Source organism: Patiria miniata, unplaced genomic scaffold, assembly GCF_015706575.1.
Source record: "Patiria miniata isolate m_02_andy unplaced genomic scaffold, ASM1570657v1 HiC_scaffold_5, whole genome shotgun sequence".
NCBI lineage: Eukaryota > Metazoa > Echinodermata > Asteroidea > Valvatida > Asterinidae > Patiria > Patiria miniata.
Genome location: NW_024037072.1, coordinates 8,871,488 through 8,889,113, shown reverse-complemented (window position 1 = coordinate 8,889,113; position 17,626 = coordinate 8,871,488). Strand labels below are relative to the sequence as shown.

Genomic DNA, 17,626 nt, shown 5'->3' with positions numbered 1-17,626 from the left:
TACATTCCCTTTAAAGTTGAACTCAGCACCTGTTTCTAATCACAGTTAATTATGCAGGCTTTGTCTGAAAAACTAACCTGTGGTACATGTATATCAGTTTGCAGCTGAAATGTCATTTTCAGGAATGTGACAGGTGTCATTTTTAATGACCATGTTTTGTGATGTAGGAAAAATAACTTCAGTTTTGAATTTTCCTGGATAATTGGTTGCATAAAAAACCAGCACCTGTATGTAATCACTGTTAATTATGCTTTTCTGAAAGCTAAACAGTGGTGTTCCTTCTAGCCAAAAATGTCATTTCAAGAATGTGATTGGTATCACTTTGTATTGTTATACCGGTACCTCTGTCTTCAATACTGTATTTTCATTGGCCCAGAACGATCACGTGTTCAGTTTATATGACTTTGTGCGTACGGTACGCATACGCGTTTCACAAGTAAAACACATGCAGACGATCCTGATCAGCTGTTTCGAGCACGCGACATGAGTTGACGTTAGACATGAGTTGATGGTATTGGGATTTAAGGAAAGAACCAAAGCCATGTCAGTTTAACCCTTTAAACCTCGAAAGTCCTTAAAATCCACCAAAGGTCTTTTCACACTATCTTCTTGTTGAAATCAACACGGGTCTACCGTAAACGGAACCGGGTCCCATTGAACGTGGGTAGACAAGGCGGGATCTGCTCGATATTCCATAGGTTCACTAGTCCGAAGGTTTATTGATCCAAAGGTTAGATAGTCCCAACACACACATTTCCCATAACCAGGGGTTCTTTGGTCCGAAAATGAAATAAGGTTCGTTAGTCCGAAGGTTCGATAATCCGAAGGTTCATTTGTCCGAATGTTTGATAGTCCTTTAGAATAAGGTCAATTAGTTCGAAGGTTCTATAGTCTGAAATGAAAACAAGGTTCAATAGCCCGAAGGTTCATTAACCCTAACCACCCTGAATCCTTCAAAATCCTTTCTGCCAAAGTGGAGGAATTTGAAGGATTGAGGTTACATGGCAAAAGTGCGTTATTGATTTCATTGGATGCCGTGCATAAATATTGGCATGAAATCCTCTGTACTACTCCAGGATGTCACGGGCCAAGCCTCAACCTATTGACAGTGACTGCCACAGGATTTTGCAGGATTCAGGCAGTGGTCACCCCTCCACGAACCATATTCAAGAAATAATGGAGGAATTTGCAGGATTGAGGCTAGATGCTATTTTTCCATGAGGCCAATTGGAGGATTTTGCAGGATTGAGGCTACATCCTAGCAAAAAGGCATCGGGAGTTAGGGTTAATCTGAAAGCACACTACACATGTAGGTTCAATAGTCTGACAACAATAGTCTGAACTGACAATAAGGCCAAAAAAAAAAAAGTCTCCGGTTTCTGGTATGCGCGCGCGTCGCCGTAGCCATGCTCGTCGGCAAAATGAAAAGGTTTTTTTCAATGAAAGATGATGTCTCAAAACCGCCAAACTCACTGGTTTGACTGGAATCCTGATGGTGCACAATTTTAACGTGTTTTTGGATGGGGTATGATCAAGAATAAGCTTTATGTGGCCTCTCTGGACTCCCATATATTTGCACTAAGTTTAGTCGGGAACCATTTGCAGTCATCAGCCGACATTTGAGGCAAAAAAAATCAGGCAAAAAAAAAAAAAAGCCGCGTCGCTGCACCACTTTTTGGGCAAGCTCCATACCAGAAACCGGAGACTTTTTTTTTTGGCCTAATTTTCAATGCTGTCAATTCAGACTGTTGAACCTTATTGTCGATTCGGACCGTCGATTTTCTCAAAACCACTGTTCAACGCCCTGTGGCCAAATTTGTCCCTTGTGAAAACACTGACGATATGTACATAGCAAGTCAGCTTTGAATTTCTGGGTTTTAAGTGACATGCATATCAATAGCATGAGTCAGATCCATTCATTATTAAGTCATATAAGCGTCCTACATGAATTGCAAAGGCCTCTTTCTTGGGGAAATATTGACAGTCCAAGTAGACATACGTGTCCATGCAGCACACGTTCTCCTGATTGTGTTTCAATTTCCTGTGATCACCCAGCATTCCCCGGCTCTACAATAACAGCAATTTCCTGTATGGTGTGCGGATTAATTTGCAACCAAGGGTCTCTCCAGAATAGTCTTGAGGGCTTTAACTCTGCGTGAGACCCGGGCACTTGAAGCCTGAAGGCTGACCATGGGAGGCTTCAGGATTGTCCTCTTAAAGTTGTCCTTCCGTGCTATTTTATTTTTGAGTTTCAGCCTAAAAAATAGCTTTCGTTTTTAAGTTGCTATTTTTTGCTAACAAAACAATAGTTGTGTCCCTTTGAATGTGTCATCCATCCAAAAAATCCACCCGTGTTTAGTTATGGAAGTTTTAGAGTTTGTGACTCATGATCAGAGGGTCAGGGGTAGTACTCATGCGGGGTAAGGGGTTCGAATCCAGCTTATGCCGGCATTAGCTTGCGAGTAAACAGCGATGGACTGGCATCCCATCCAGGGGGAATACAAGTATTCTCAGTCATTTCATGACAAGGATTCTCGAGATAAACGCCGGCTGGATATGGGCCATATTTGCTTGTGGTCAACAGACTTTATTAATTTTTTTTTACATTTTTAATATTAAAGCATAATAGATATCACAATTTGGGCTCAAAAGCAACACAACATAAAAATGTGTATTTTCAGAGAGGGTTTAAAATATCCCAAATAGAGGAAAGTAACCTTTTCCATTTAAATAAAACATACAAAATAAACATTCGTTAGGAGAAAAGAACTGAATTATGTTGAATCTCAGAGCATTCATGTACATGTAGGTAGAGCCATTTAGTTTGTAGGCTTGGTAACTTCAGATTGAGAAAAAATGAGTAAAGACTATACGATAGAAACACAAAGTGGTTTGAGCACTTTTCTCAAGGGGAGATTTTCAATTTGAAATTTGAGAGAGTGGAACTTGGGAGAAGTGTGATTGCACAATAAATCATAACACGTGCACCATACATGTACCAGAGTTCTCTCGCATACATGTACGTAAATCTGAATCATTGCTGATGGTGTTTGGGGATCAACGCCAACTTCTGTAATTTGATGCTGTGGATTGTTACCTGAGCCGATCCAGGAATTTTTTGTTGAGGGGGGCTGACTGTCAGTTGAAAGCCAGGATTTTTCAAGTTGTCGGATGGGAAAGGTGAATCGAGATTTACAAAACACATTTTATGACGCTTTTTCCGGAAAGTACATTTCGGATTGTTCCAATTGCATAATTACGTGGACAAATGGACTCCCATATTGTCAAAGTTAGTTAGTGGTTTGACAATCAAGCACTCGCCATCCTAGATCCTTCCTAATCTATAAGGGAATTTGGAAAGATTTTGCAGGATTGATTCCACTCAAGAAGAGTCCAGCTACTTTAAAGGGAATCCGAATATACAACATTTGCAAACATCAAAAAACAAAACTACTAAATTATTATGAAATACCTTACTGGACCTGGTGTGCTGTCATTTTCAAGAAATGTGGTACTTTTATATCAATTTCCAATGCTGGTTGGCCGACCAGCGTTGGAAAAACTGGCTTTTTTTCCAATACTGACCCCAATTTACCATATTTAGTTGATCCGCACTTGGTTTGCAATTGATTACACACCTATGCACAGATACAAGCCAGCTAGACTGATTCCCTGACCTTACAATTCCCCGAAGTCTATTACAATGTATAATAAGTTGTACCGTTTCATTTTAAGTGGGGTCAGGGAATCATACTACCAGAACACATTGTTTTTCTTGGTATTTCCAGCATTTATGAACACAAAACCTCTAAACAAGTCAGTGTAACAATGTTTGCTGTAAAATACCAACCACCCCCCCAAAAAAAAAAATTCCATCCATTTCTGAAAATTACAGCGAAAGCAAATGTCGTATATTCCCTTTAATTCTGCTGTGTAATTGTCTAATTAACCAATAACACACACACAATTACATAGGGAAAACATTTTTGATTTTCAAAAAATACATTTTATTAAAAAAGTTTGGCCAAATGTGGCAGAAGATTTGAGGTTGAAATTCGGCCTAAAACAAAAAATCAATTGTTTTCAGCCCAAAAGAAATCATGAATTCACAGCTAACCTTATAAATTAAAATATGCCTGCGGAGCCATGAAACTGAATCCCACAATGACTGATAAACCACTTTAATCTCACGAGCACTCAGCCGTGAAATGATCATTAGGGATTTTTTTTTCACAACCGCTTGAAATGAATGAGCCTTGGTTATGCCATCAGCAACACTGCAAGGCAAGAGAGTGATACTGTACTTGTATACATTGTATAAATACATGCATACTAACAATGGAGAAGTGTTTACATTGTGTATCAATGGAAATGCAATTATCGCTCTCTGTAGGATTTTGCTTTTGAAAAATGGTATTTGAGATTCCTTCTATTGTACACTGGGATATGACAATTCTACAAGGACGTACTGGTGCATGCACGTGCACACTCGTCTAGACAGAAAATAACATACACTGTATAAGCATACATTTTATTTTTGCAAGGCACATCATCTTTCTGTCCGGGAAAAAAACATTTTGAATGATTATGAGCATCCTTTCTTCAAGGTCAGTCATTGCAAAAATGATGATAAGACACTAATCTGGGACTGAGAAACATTTCCAATTCTGTTAGGAAATACTTTAAAAATGTTCTTGACTCTCCGTAGACTTTGTATGCAACTTTGAAGTGGCGTCAGGTTGCAACGTTTTTTTCCCAAAATTCAAAAGGCTCTTGTTTTGCTCAGGCAGTGTACACTGGGCTACCATCTTTGAGTAAGAGCTGAGAGTGATAATTTGGCGATGGAGCTTGATCAGAACCAATGCGAGCGCGAAGCACGAAGTGCGAAGCCCTAACGGCATGGGGTTCGGGGCCTGCTTAAGGGCCCAAAAAACTTTGGATTCTAGACGCTCTGTGGTGCGATCTGAGGCAATTTCTGACCACTTTAACCAATTGTTTTAGCCAAATACCATTTAAACATCATTTTCGAGTTTGGAGTCAATCTCTCGATTAGTTTAATTTTTATTGTCATTTTTAATAAAAAATTTAGCGTGTGATAACCTGTGTGGGTGTGAGAGCGTGAGAATAACATGAAATGCGTGAGTCTCACGCTCAATTTGTAAGAGTTGGCAGGCCTGCAGTACATCATGGAGCAATAAAACACAGCTCCATGTAACAAATGGTGAAGACTTGGCTTTTTTTTTCTTTTTTTTTTTATCGCACTACATCATTTCTAATGGTCGCTATGGTATGGATATTACCCCCTGTGATGTGCATTTTACGTATCACCAGTTACCATTAAGAGCTACACTGCAGCTGTAATAATACCATGCCAGACCAATGTTATCCCAAGATGCTATCAGAGCACTTACGCCTGTAAGACTGTATTGAGTGATGCAGACTGGAGGGCCATACACTGTGAAATCTTAATGGGAAACTGTCAGGATTGGGAGTTAGTAAGAGCATGGAGGTAATTCTACCTCCATGGTAAGAGGGAAATATCCTCTTCAAGTCCAGGGATGACTGGGTGTATTCCAATGCAGCTGGGAAAATTGAAATTTTGATCAATAGATGCGTGTGTGTATAAAGGACAGACTTTGTTGTTCCATAACCGTGGGGGGATCGACTGCACACGTGTTGTCCCATGGTATGATGGGGACCGAAGAGGCTATGGGGACAGCAGAAAATCCCCATAACTCGGTCCTACCATAGCGGTAGTTTCCCCAACAATAAAAACCATTCCATAACGCGGTGACGCCCAACATGTGCTGGCAACCAAAAGTGGGACATTAGAGATCTGAAGCAAGATGAAAGCTGCATGCTGTTAGTTTTCTCTTAACCACATCGGGACGTGATTATTTTTGCTGAAAATTTCAATTTTCGAAAAAGGCAAAATATAGCAGCCAACTTCTGATATATATAGGGCCTACAGCCAAACACCACAGATACTGATTTGCAAGGGTCCTTCAACAGTATTTGTTCGATATTTCTTGCCGAAACCTCATATTTTTCAACGCTCTGGGGTGTGCAACGGAGCTTAAATTGTTGTACAATAGGCCGTGCACATCAGCCAGTTCAAGATCAACACACGGTCCGCCTCCACAGACTTCACAATATGTGTGTGTGTACAAAAAACACAAGTGATAAGCGTGTTTAGACCTCATCGGAAGGCGGGAGGCTAGTCCAGGCACGCTGGACGTTTTAACCCGTCAGCCGTGCCTGTGTAATAAAAACAGCCAGTGCGTGTTAACACAGCCTCCAATGCAAACTAGCTAAATTGTTGGGAGAAACATCGTTAAACTGGTGTGTTGCGATGTTTAAAAGAGTAAAAAAAATAGCCAAAGCATTCATCTAAATTAACTGTTCTTGTCAAGTAATGTTATTGATATTATCGAGCTACTAGCTGTTTTGGAGATAATTACATTAAGTTTAATGTGTAGTTACGACGTCCACTTAACTCAACCGTGCGACTTAGTAAAACCTGTAGGCACGACTTATAACCCGTACGTACACCTTACAAATAATGACCCGTACATACGCATTATAACTCATGCGTATGCCTTATAACTCTACATGTACGTACAACTTATAATTCTTTGGTACAAAAGTGAGAGAGAGAGAGTAATGATTCTTTGGAAGTGCCCATGGCTATCTGACTTGCAAATAAAATAAGTAGGCCTATAAATAAAAAATAATAGAAACAGAAATCCTGAAGAGGGAAAACAAAGTGGAGAATGATCCAAGATGCATGCATTTGGAAGAAAATATAGGGAACGCTGTAGCAAAACACCAAATTTTCTAGGTCTAGGCTTTTTCTCACCTTTCTTGCCAAGAACAAAGTAACAAAATTTTTAAAAAACCTGAACGTACAATTTGTATTGAATTGAATTGAATTGAAACTGGTCTATTAGGAATAAAATCAGTGTCACAGCCCACAGGCGGAATTAAACGATTTACACAAAGATAAAAAAAAAAAGGTCAAGTAAAATACAGATTATAAGATGTGCAAAACAAAATTGGTATAACTTCAAACTCTAATCAATGGTTCAATCAAAACGAACTGGTTCATAACGCAATTAGATATGCTTCAAAAGGCAACATGATCGATATTAAGAATGAAGGATTTGGCCTATAAATCCTTCAAAGATTTACCAAAAATGTTATCGATTTTGGTGGATATTAAATAGTAAAATGAATGATTGGCAAAATTTGATTTGTGTCTGTCATCCTTTAAAAAAAAAAAATACTAAACTATTTTCAAATGTGGTGTTTGAGAAAATGATAAGAAACACACCCATCCCTTCATTCTCTTTGATTCGTAAAACACATTTTGTTGATGAAAAAACAACAACATATTTTTATACGTGTACAGTATGAACTTTCCAAAATAGCATCACGGACAAGCACGACGGAAGACCATAAATAATACCTTTTGATCATCAATAGCCAAGTTGGCAGTGTAATTACCTCCTGAATATTTGAACAATCGGATTGGAACCATCTCCCAGGTGTACGCGGAGCCCGCGCTCAATAATACCGCAACTCAGCTGCCGGGCAAAGCTCACAAGCCCAAACTCACCAGAGACTCAAATGTGTTGTGGTGGTCCGTTCATGAGCACAATAATGAAACCAACTCCCGCGACGCAGTAACTATCGCTGTTATCAAGTTAAGTGTGCGCCACACAGGCAGTGGCAAGCTCCAAACTTCTTTCTTTTTTTCTTTTTTCCCGGCAAACGAATAATGTATTCCACCCACGTATCGTATTTTCTGATTTCCACAGGGGCTTTGGGTTATGGTCTTCTTCAGGATGTGTGACGAGCGGACTTGTTTTTTGGCAAATCAAAAGAAGATTTTAAAAGCTGGCTTAAAGAAATTCCGTCGTCAAAGGCCTTTATTCTCTGTGGGATCTGCAGGCTCTTTACATGTGATCCGCTAATGCTGTGGTATTCTCTATGCATTCGGTTCAAAACTGAGGCTTGCAGTTACTCTAGGGGAATATTGATTCTGCTGTCACATTGAAATATATTTAGGCCAACACTATTTTAATTTTTTTTTAAATTTATAAATCAGAAATTCACCTTCATTGCACAAAATATAATTGTACATGTACATGTTTTAAGGTTAATTTGGTTTTTGAGGTCCACACTATTTTTTAAAAACTTTTTTAGAATTTAAAATTCAGACAACTATTTAGATGAACAGTTTAATGACAAATTAAAGTTTATGAATATTTGTTTAAATGTCACGTATTGCTCATTGTTTGAGCACTGGAGGATTTTGCAGGATGGGGGCCAAACAGGATTTTGGAGGATTCAGGATGTTAATTGCCTTATGTACGTATGTACAGATACTTCGGTAGGCATCCAGCACACTGTACTGGGTGAGTCAATAAAAACGAAACCCAAATGGCAGGACACATTATTTAATTAAGTTCTGCATGTAGCACTTTAAAAATCTAGGATACGAAAGCCCAATTAATAAGCTGTCTTTTAGTACAAGAATCATTCAAATCACTCATGTACTTTTCAAGTTACAGACTTTTGAACACAAACGCCGTCTTAAAGTTTTGTCCACGGATCACCAAAAAGGTACATTTAGGCCTAAGTGTTCTTTCAGCAAAATGAAAACAATTCACATAGGGGTGTATGTGAATTTGTTTTCATTTTGCTGAAAGAACACTTACCCTGTTTGTGTTCCGTGGACAGAAGTTCAAAACGGTGTTTGTGTTTAAAATTCCGTAACTTGGGAAAAGTACATGAGTGATTTGAATGATTCTTGTACTAAACGAAAGCTTATTAATTGGGCTTTTGATTGGGATTTTGAAAGTGCTACATGCAGATCTTCATAAAAAAAACAGTTGTGACATTTGGGTTTCCTTTTTTTTTTACTCACCCAGTACAGCCTCTTTACTCCAGTTAGGGCCTTGGCATTGCCAATCCACAATACAGGATACCAATGGAGGATTTCAATCAATTACACAGGTGAACTCATGAGAGCATTGAAATCCAATTATGTATTAACATGCCAGCTAATTACCCAGTGCAGGATTTCCAAGGATCCACGCAGGGGCCTCCAGTGACAAAAAGTGGATGATTTTGAAGGATTCAGCCAGGTGCTTAAAGCTATAGTCCATCATTTGTAATTAGTGCATTTTGTTCGTTTGAAGCAACAAAAGTGTTCAAAATCTAATGAAGGATACTGAACAACTTACTTGATGAAGTTTCAGCTCAGCTTCAGCTTCATATTCCGAGAAAAACAGCATTCTAGGATCTCAATTTCAAATCAAAAGTTGCTAAATCATGTTTCGAATTGTTTTGAATTGCAGCTTTACGCGATGTTGCGCACTGATCCAACGAATTATAGCAACCTCGTGCGTCGTGCCAATGCTTGCACGCGCTTCGCCGAATAACAAAACGAACAACTAATTAAAATTTTCCTACGGTGCTTCTTAAGAAGCACCGTTGGAAATGCCTTCTTTTGTTGATTTCTTCAAAATGAGAGCTTGCCAGAAAGGATAATTTCACAGGGAGTTTAGTCCCCTCACCATCTTTCAACCAGTATGTTTTTCAACAATAATTACGCCGGTTACTTTTTGGATAGCTGCAAATGATGGACTCGGGCTTTAAGAGTTTTGAACTCTTTGCCGTTGGAGGATATCGGAGGACTCGGGCTGCCTCAAGGCCAGAGAGCTAAGAGAGTTCAGGGTTAATCCCTTGTTTTCACTGTTGTGTTTCAGTGACGCTGAGCAGTACCCCACCCGTCTCCTTCCGTGAGTTCACCTTTGCGTGTTTACTGGTTGAAGACGATGCCACATCAGCGGGGCATTTTGAGGTAAGGCCTTCAAGCATTTAAGAATTCCAGAGTGGCAGATTTTCTTTTGCTCCTCTCATTAGAGATCTAAAATTTAAAATAGGATGGCTTTACATTTAGTTAGAGACAGCAGTCTCGCCAGGATTTTTTTTTTTTATTCAGGATAGGGGAAATTGAAAAAGGTGCCTTTAGAAAAAGTGGCTGGGAACTATTATGTAATGTGTCAATAATTGGGTCCAGATCATACATGAAAGTGAATTTGTGTACTCTGCAACATGGTAACATTTCATTATTCAAACAAGTATATGAGCCATGTGAGTCGTCGTGGGAATTTCACCTTTTTATGCATGCTAAACAAGTACATAAATCCAATACGCTGGCTGCTCATGCAAAATTCATCTTGAAATAAAAGCAAAACAAAAGCCAAACTCTGTAATTCCAGCAAGAGCATAGTTTCTCGTAAACACATTATACTGTATGGGATTCCAATGAATACATAACGATCAATCCCTTAAAACCTCCTGTCAGTGACATTTGATGATGAAGGGAATTTGCCGATGATGTAAGCCCCAGCTTTGTGGATCACATTCTTAATGGCATGATCTGCATCAATAATTCATCAAGACCGGGGATCCTGTTCCCCAGTTGTTGTGAAGTGTCTTCGGCGTGTGTCACTTGTCTTGAGATACATACATGCATGCAGCTACTCCTGCATGTACCAACTGCAATCGCTGCGATGTTCTTATTAATTGCCTTGATGAGGCAGTCTCCCGTTTCAAGGATCTTCGACAAAGTGTTTTTTTTACTGCCAGTGGGACGCGATTACAACACATACACTTACCAGCACATGGACCTGGTTGAGGTTTAATTGTTCTAGCATGTACATTGAATACATGTATTTAATGTACATTTTGTAATGCATGCAGGACGGGACACTGTGTTATCGCGGTACTTATCACGTTTCCCGATCAGAATTGAGACTGCTCACTAACCTTCCTGATTTGTCCCGTCTTTTGTGTTGTTTAACTCTTGCTTTTCACGTTGATATAAAAAAAATCCGGCAGTGGTTCGATTTATTTCCTGTACGATAAATGTGCAAATAGACATGCGAGCGGAGGTAGACTCTCTATAATCGCAGTAGGTGGGAAGTGGTTTCTTCGACAACCTGAACTTTTTTATTCATACATGTAGTTGATGTTGGACCTACACATCCCCTGAAGAAAGTCTGTGAATTGCCTAAGGCAAAAAAAAAAAAAAAGTTGCCGGGTTCTGGTATGGAGCTTAATTGCCCCAAAAGTGGTGCGGCGACGAGTTTTTTTTTTTTTTTTTTTCCCCAACTTTTTTTTCTTCAAATGTCGGCTGATGTTGCAGATGACACTTCGATCGCCTTAAAACTCTCAAAAATCTCCTTCAGGATGGAGCTTGAGGTGACCTCACTAAGGCCATAAGGCTTGAGAATTCTACACCCACTTACGATCTCGACCGACACGAACATTCTTCGGGAAATTTGGATAGTCAAGACAAAAATCAGAGAAAACGGTAGCGTCGGACCATACACTACAGCGACTTCGACATCAGGCTGTTTGTGCATGAGCTGCCAGGCTGGTCTAAAGTTTGCTGCCTTGCATATTGTGCTAATTATAATTAATAAGCGTTTACAGGTTACAGATACATGACCATCGCTCACTCAGTCTGGCTTACAGACGTTCAATTACCAGAGAGGCCACATGAAGCTTACATGTATACTCGATCGTAACCCCATCTAAAAACATGTTGAAATTGTGCAGCAGCAGGATTCCAGTCAAACCAGTGAGTTTGGCGGTCTTGAGACATCATCTTACATTGAAAAAAAAAACTTTTAATTTTGCCGACGCGCATGGCTACAGCGACGCGCACGTATACCAGAAACCGAAGACTCTTTTTTTGGCCCAATAAAGTTCCAAGTTGATTTAAGACGATTAGGCCTGCATTATGATTTCTTAACATCCCAGCTCCCGAAAGGGGGAAAAATTCACCGAGACAAGTGTACATGTACTGATTGATGATTGGGGACACACATGCACTATATACGGTGCACCGTTTATTGAACGTGTGTGCTAGTGCTTACTTGGATTCCATACAAGTTTTTACGATTTCGCAGTGGAAATATCGTTTTTTGATGTCATTTAACCTTTGCAGCTGTGGAATGGGAACCATGGACCTTCCATGGATAGAGCACCATTAAAGATTTGTGGTACCTTTTGGCAGACATGGTGAGGAAAAATTTGTGAGTTAAGGAAAACGTGAAGTTTTATTAAAAATCATGAAAAGTACTCAAAGTCTCTACCTTTTTTTAGTCTTCTTTTTAATACATCTCAGCAGAAGGTCCTTACCGATGCATTGGATGAATATTGCCTCTCGGAGGAGTATTGGCAACGCAAAAAGAGGACTGCCGTTATCATAGAGTTGCATGATAATATAGAGTCCGCCTATACATGTACATCCTTATAAAAGTTTGTGTGTGATCACTGCACGGAGTCCATAGAAAATGTAAATTTTACAAACATTTGTGTTCAAATGCACTTTAAAGTTAAATAAATAGATCAATCAATTCTTCTTTTCAGTGAGTTTCTGTTTTGGTGTGCACTGAGGCATCATACGGAATTTCATCATTTAAAAAAAATACTTGGTATGCTACACAATCTTTTAACAATTTCATATGTATGAAATGCAATTTACTGCTTCCAAGACAGTACTTGTATGAATTCTGACCTCGACAGTGCAATTGCTCTTTTAAAAGAGCAATCCAGATGGACAGGAACTTCCTGCAAATGGTTGACTTCCCTTGTTGGGAATAGCATTGTGTAAATGTAGGCCAAGGTGTCAAGAGTTTAAGATAAACTATTTTTAAACCAAATAGTTTGTTATCTAGAGGCCTTTTCACACTAGAAAAATGTCGGGGTTGGCGCAGGGTTTGAAGCAGGGTTGAAAACATGCCGCGTTTCACACATGAAAATGTTCAACCCTGAGCCAACCCTGTGTCATTTCACCCCGGGTTGAACTCAACCCTGCTACAGACCAGGGTTGATATTTTTAACCCGGGTCGAAACGCTCGCCAGGATTCCTCACAGTATAGTAACTGAGCGAAATAAGATTGGTTTGGACGAAACAAGTGTGAACCAACACAGAACGCAGGGTTGAAAAATCAAAAACTCAACCCGGGGCAGCACTGCAGGTTTGCCTTGGATTGAGTTCAACCCGGGTTGAAAGGTTCTAGTGTGAAAAGGCCTATATAGGACGACCAGATTTCAAACCTTTTGGGACACCATCAATCTGAGACCTTATTGTTTGTTTCATTCTTCTTCTTTTTTTTTAACAACCCAGTAACAACTCACAAATGTTTTAAATGGTGATTTCTTGTCTCCTTACGACCTAATTTTAAAAGGAGTGACTCTTTTTGTTTTAGGATAAGGCCTTCAAAATATCACACACGATGAGAATGAGGATACAGAGGATAGACTGTACACATTTTTTTCCCTTGACTGAATACTGTACAGTTGTCTGTCCAGTTTTCAGGAGTGAAGTTAAAACCAAGGGCCCTTCTCAATTCATATCTGGGGACGAGTTCTGGACAAATTGGGGACCTTGTATCGGGTATAAGTTGCAGGATCCTAAACAACTTCCCCACATTTTTCCCACAAGGAAGTTACATGTATCAGTATTGGTGAGTCAAGCAGTTGCCAATTAAAAATTTCCGTAACGTGTCCCGGATAAATACAGAGCGTCTTCCGGACAAATATGATGCCTGGTTCAAAAGTTATGTCAAATAACTGATTTTCGTCAAAATCCAAGATGGCCACCAAGATGGCTGCCAAATGAACCCCATGGGACAATATTTGATCTTGGGAACATCAAAATTCGTTCACTAGACACCTTGAGGATTGCAAAAAAAGTAGGTTAGAAAAATATATCCAGGGGGTGCATGGGAACCCTATATTCCTCCCCAACTAAGAGTGAATGATTCTACCCTGCAGCTTGTTTTGGGACTCATCCTGGATATGAATTGGGACGGGCCCTCATTGCCCAGAAACCGAAGAATAACAAAATTTGTGCTTTTTGAAAATAATTTTGTGGTGTATAGTAACCTCGGCACACTAGGAACATTCAGAGAGTTCTTTGGAATTAAGGCTTGTTATTACTTCACACGATTACGAATACAAGTCAGATTTGACGTCATGAAGCATTTGCTGCTAAAATAAAATTTGCTGATGTTGAAATGTTTTCACTTTTGTGAATTTTGCAGCAGGGAATAATTGCTCTTGCCACGACGTCACAAATTTACACTGCGCTTGCATTCATGCCGAGTATTTAAGGCCTTTAAGAAAAGAAAAAAGACGTGTTGGTGAAGGTAGTGTTATCATTGTAAGGGCAATTAGTTTCGTTATTGGTTTAGGGCAACCGTCCTTGATGCATTGGACCTCAGTGCCAAGAATAACAAACATCGTGATGCAGTTTATCATTTGACTGATGCTCGGGAAGATCAGGATGAACAGATAACGAGGGATAGGGTGTTATGTGTGTGTGTGATGTCAGTTACACTACAGACTGAATTGTGATGTCAGTTTATATTATAGACTGAATTATAGGCTGTGTCAAGGATAAGGTCAGCAACGCAAAATAGGGCTAATGCCTAACGTACCCAATATTTGATCATCTGAAAAGCATCTTTTTGGATTAGATTCTTGTAAAAATGTGAGCGGTCTTGAGAAAATGAAGAATTTAACATCTGTGATGTGATTTTTATCCTGTGTTCATAAATACCTGAGACAGTTTACCCATTCCTATTGGTCGAGAGCCTGTCACGTGGATGGTTTAAACCGCCGGTAAACACTAAACACATCGCGCAATATGCACTGCGCCACATCATGCAATATGCACCACAGGACACGAAAAAGGAAGCGGGTGGGGACGAGAAAAAGTTTTTTACTTGGCCTCAACCCTAACCTTCCCAAATCCTCCAAAGTCCTCTTTGCAAAATGGAGGATTTTGCAGGATTGAGGCTACATGTATATGTATGGCAAAAAGGTGTTGCTGATTTTTTGGAGGATGCACTTTGTCAGGGTCTTGGGCCGGATCACGTGTTGTTTATGCTCAGCCATGCATAAATGTAGGCCTCAATTATACTTTAAAAATCCTCTGCACAGCTCCAGGATGTCACTTGCTCTGCCTCAACATATTGGCAGTGATTGCTGGAAGATTTTGCAGGATTGAGGCAGTGGTTGCCCCTCCAAGGACCACACTCCAAAAATAACAGAGGATTTTGCAGGATTGAGGCTGTGTGAAATTTTGACATGGAAGTTGGAGGATGATTTGCAGGATTGAGGTTGCATCCTAGCAAAAATGCCTGTGGAGTTAGGGTTAGATGTGCTGTACACGTCCAATGGTTATGTGCATTGTGTCTTGATCTTCTTGATGCATCAATCACTCTTGCCTTTCTCCACGATTCCAATATAGGAATACCCTCCAGTCATTACTCACTGTAAGTTTAACCATTGTACCCGTACCTCCAGGGTTTAACATGCACACAACAATGTTTGTTTTACTAATGCACGTTTTAACTTGGGTTTCCCCCATCCAAACACCACAGAGCTGAAAAGCCCTCTGCCAACGCAAATAATAATAGAAAGGCTGCATGGTCTGGGGGGACAGACATTAAGAGAGGGGGGACCTTAATTGTTGCAATCTCTTTTGCCATCAGGAACAGAGCATTTACATATTCTTGTATAGGCTACGTACTTGGAAATTGAATCTTGAATTGTGTTGGGCATACACTACAGATTTTTTTTTCTGTAGAGGTCAATTGTTGCAATCTCAATTGCCATCAGAAATGTTTACTTGGAAATTGAATCTCACTGTTTGAGGTACAGTACAGTACGTGTTTGAGTACAGTAATGAGTACACTGCATGGTTGAAGCAGTGCCGCAACTATTGGGGGGGGGGGGGGGTTGAATTGCACTAAAACCGTATATCAGTTGCCTTCTGTGCCCCCCCAACCCCTTGAAAAATGTGTGCACCCCCAGATTGCCCCCCCCCCCCCAGAAATTTAACTTAGTGAAACACCAATTTTCAAAAAGGCTGAGTTAAAAAAGACCTAATTCCTTGTTTTCTTGAGAAATAGTCAAAATTAAGGCCATCAACTTTCACATGTACATGTACATGGTAACACCATAGAGCAAGGAACACCTACTGTAGGCCTATGCTATGTTTGTGCAGCACAGGTTTGTAATTTTTTAAAATAGTGCATACAAAAAAATGTACACACAATTTTTGCTGAAACTTCATTATCGGATTTGCCTTATTCATAAGGTTGCAGTCGAGTTTTGTTGGGGCTTTAATGTGATATGCAGACACATTAGCTGTAATAGGCCTAAATATTGCAAAAGTAATTTTCTCCTATGTCATAGGTGTAGCCAGGGGGAGGAAAGGGGGTATTTACCTCCCCCCCCCCCCAATATTTTGTAAAGACTGCCCTTTTCCATTCAAATGCCCTTTTTCACTAGCACTTACCCCCCAATACTCATGGCTCAGAAACATTAAGTTTTGTTCAATCTATTGCTTAACTGTTTGTACTAGGGAAAAAACACTGTGACTCTGTTTCACTCAAAAACAAAACTTGTGTGCTTGTGCTATTTGTTCTCCTTGATGATATTGATCACAAATGACCACTGCACTCGGTGCCATGCTGATCATTTGTTCAGAATCAATACATGTTTGTCATAGTCAATTCAGTGTCAACGTTTACACCCATTCACTAATTTGCCCAATTACAAACCAAGTACAAATGAAAATTGATGCAAAATTTCTACTTATGTTGAAAAAGACAGCACACCAGGTGCCATGATTTCACAGGATACTTGATACTATTATTCACTTACAGTCAAGTAAGATATTTGATAATAATTTGGTAGTTATGTTTTTTTATGTTTGCCAATGTTGTATACGGTCCTGTTGGTTCTCTGTACATACCTAGTAGATGTACTGTACATGTGTGGCCTGCATACTTCTTGGTAGCAAGTGGTGTAACATTTCACACACTTGCGCGACACCTCAGCCACTTGACATTTGTTTTAGACTATTGAGCCTGTGTATCGCATGACCGGCACCCCCTACCATGGAACCGGCCGAGGAATGGAGTAACGATTGGAATCAATTCCATTCCTTTCATTTCTCTCATTTCTCCCTCCTTGGCTTGGCATTCGTTTTACAGAGGAAGACAACAGTCAGCAAAAGAAACAATTGTAAGAAGAATTGCTAGAAAAGAACACATCTCATCATTTGAGTTGTTTCATATTCTACAGTCACAGATGATTTTTAAAGACGCACTGCCAATATGTATTACAGTTGGAATGAAGAACTTAAGATTAAAAAACCTTCAGAAGCAGAATTGGTAATGACAAATATTGTGTATGGCATGTACAAACATAATGTGCAGTGAAAAATGTACCCGGTACTGGTGCATGCACAAATGTTCATGTACAAAAACAATATAGAATACCATGAAAGTCAGAATCAAGATTTATTGACAGTGTCAAAGTATCAGAACAATCCAACAATTTGAGATAAATTATAATTTATAGATAAAGGAATAAACCAACCACTGATGAAGCTATAGATATTCTGAATACAATACATAACTTCGACAAAATAAATTAATCATGTAATAGATAACTAAACCAATCTACATTTGTTTAGAGGTTTTTACATATATAGAATTCATTTGAGTGTTTTAAAATTATA

At 39.5% G+C, this 17,626-nt stretch overlaps 1 protein-coding gene across 1 annotated transcript in view; it reads left to right on the top strand.

Annotated features, from left to right (window-relative positions):
* The window catches only part of LOC119740529 (spondin-1-like), a 41,503-nt gene that overhangs the window by 7,704 nt on the left and 16,173 nt on the right, over positions 1 to 17,626 (top strand). Inside the window, exon 2 of the mRNA XM_038215869.1 lies at positions 9,777 to 9,871. Coding sequence (XP_038071797.1) covers positions 9,777 to 9,871 — 95 coding nt within the window. The remainder of the gene's footprint in view (positions 1 to 9,776; positions 9,872 to 17,626) is intronic.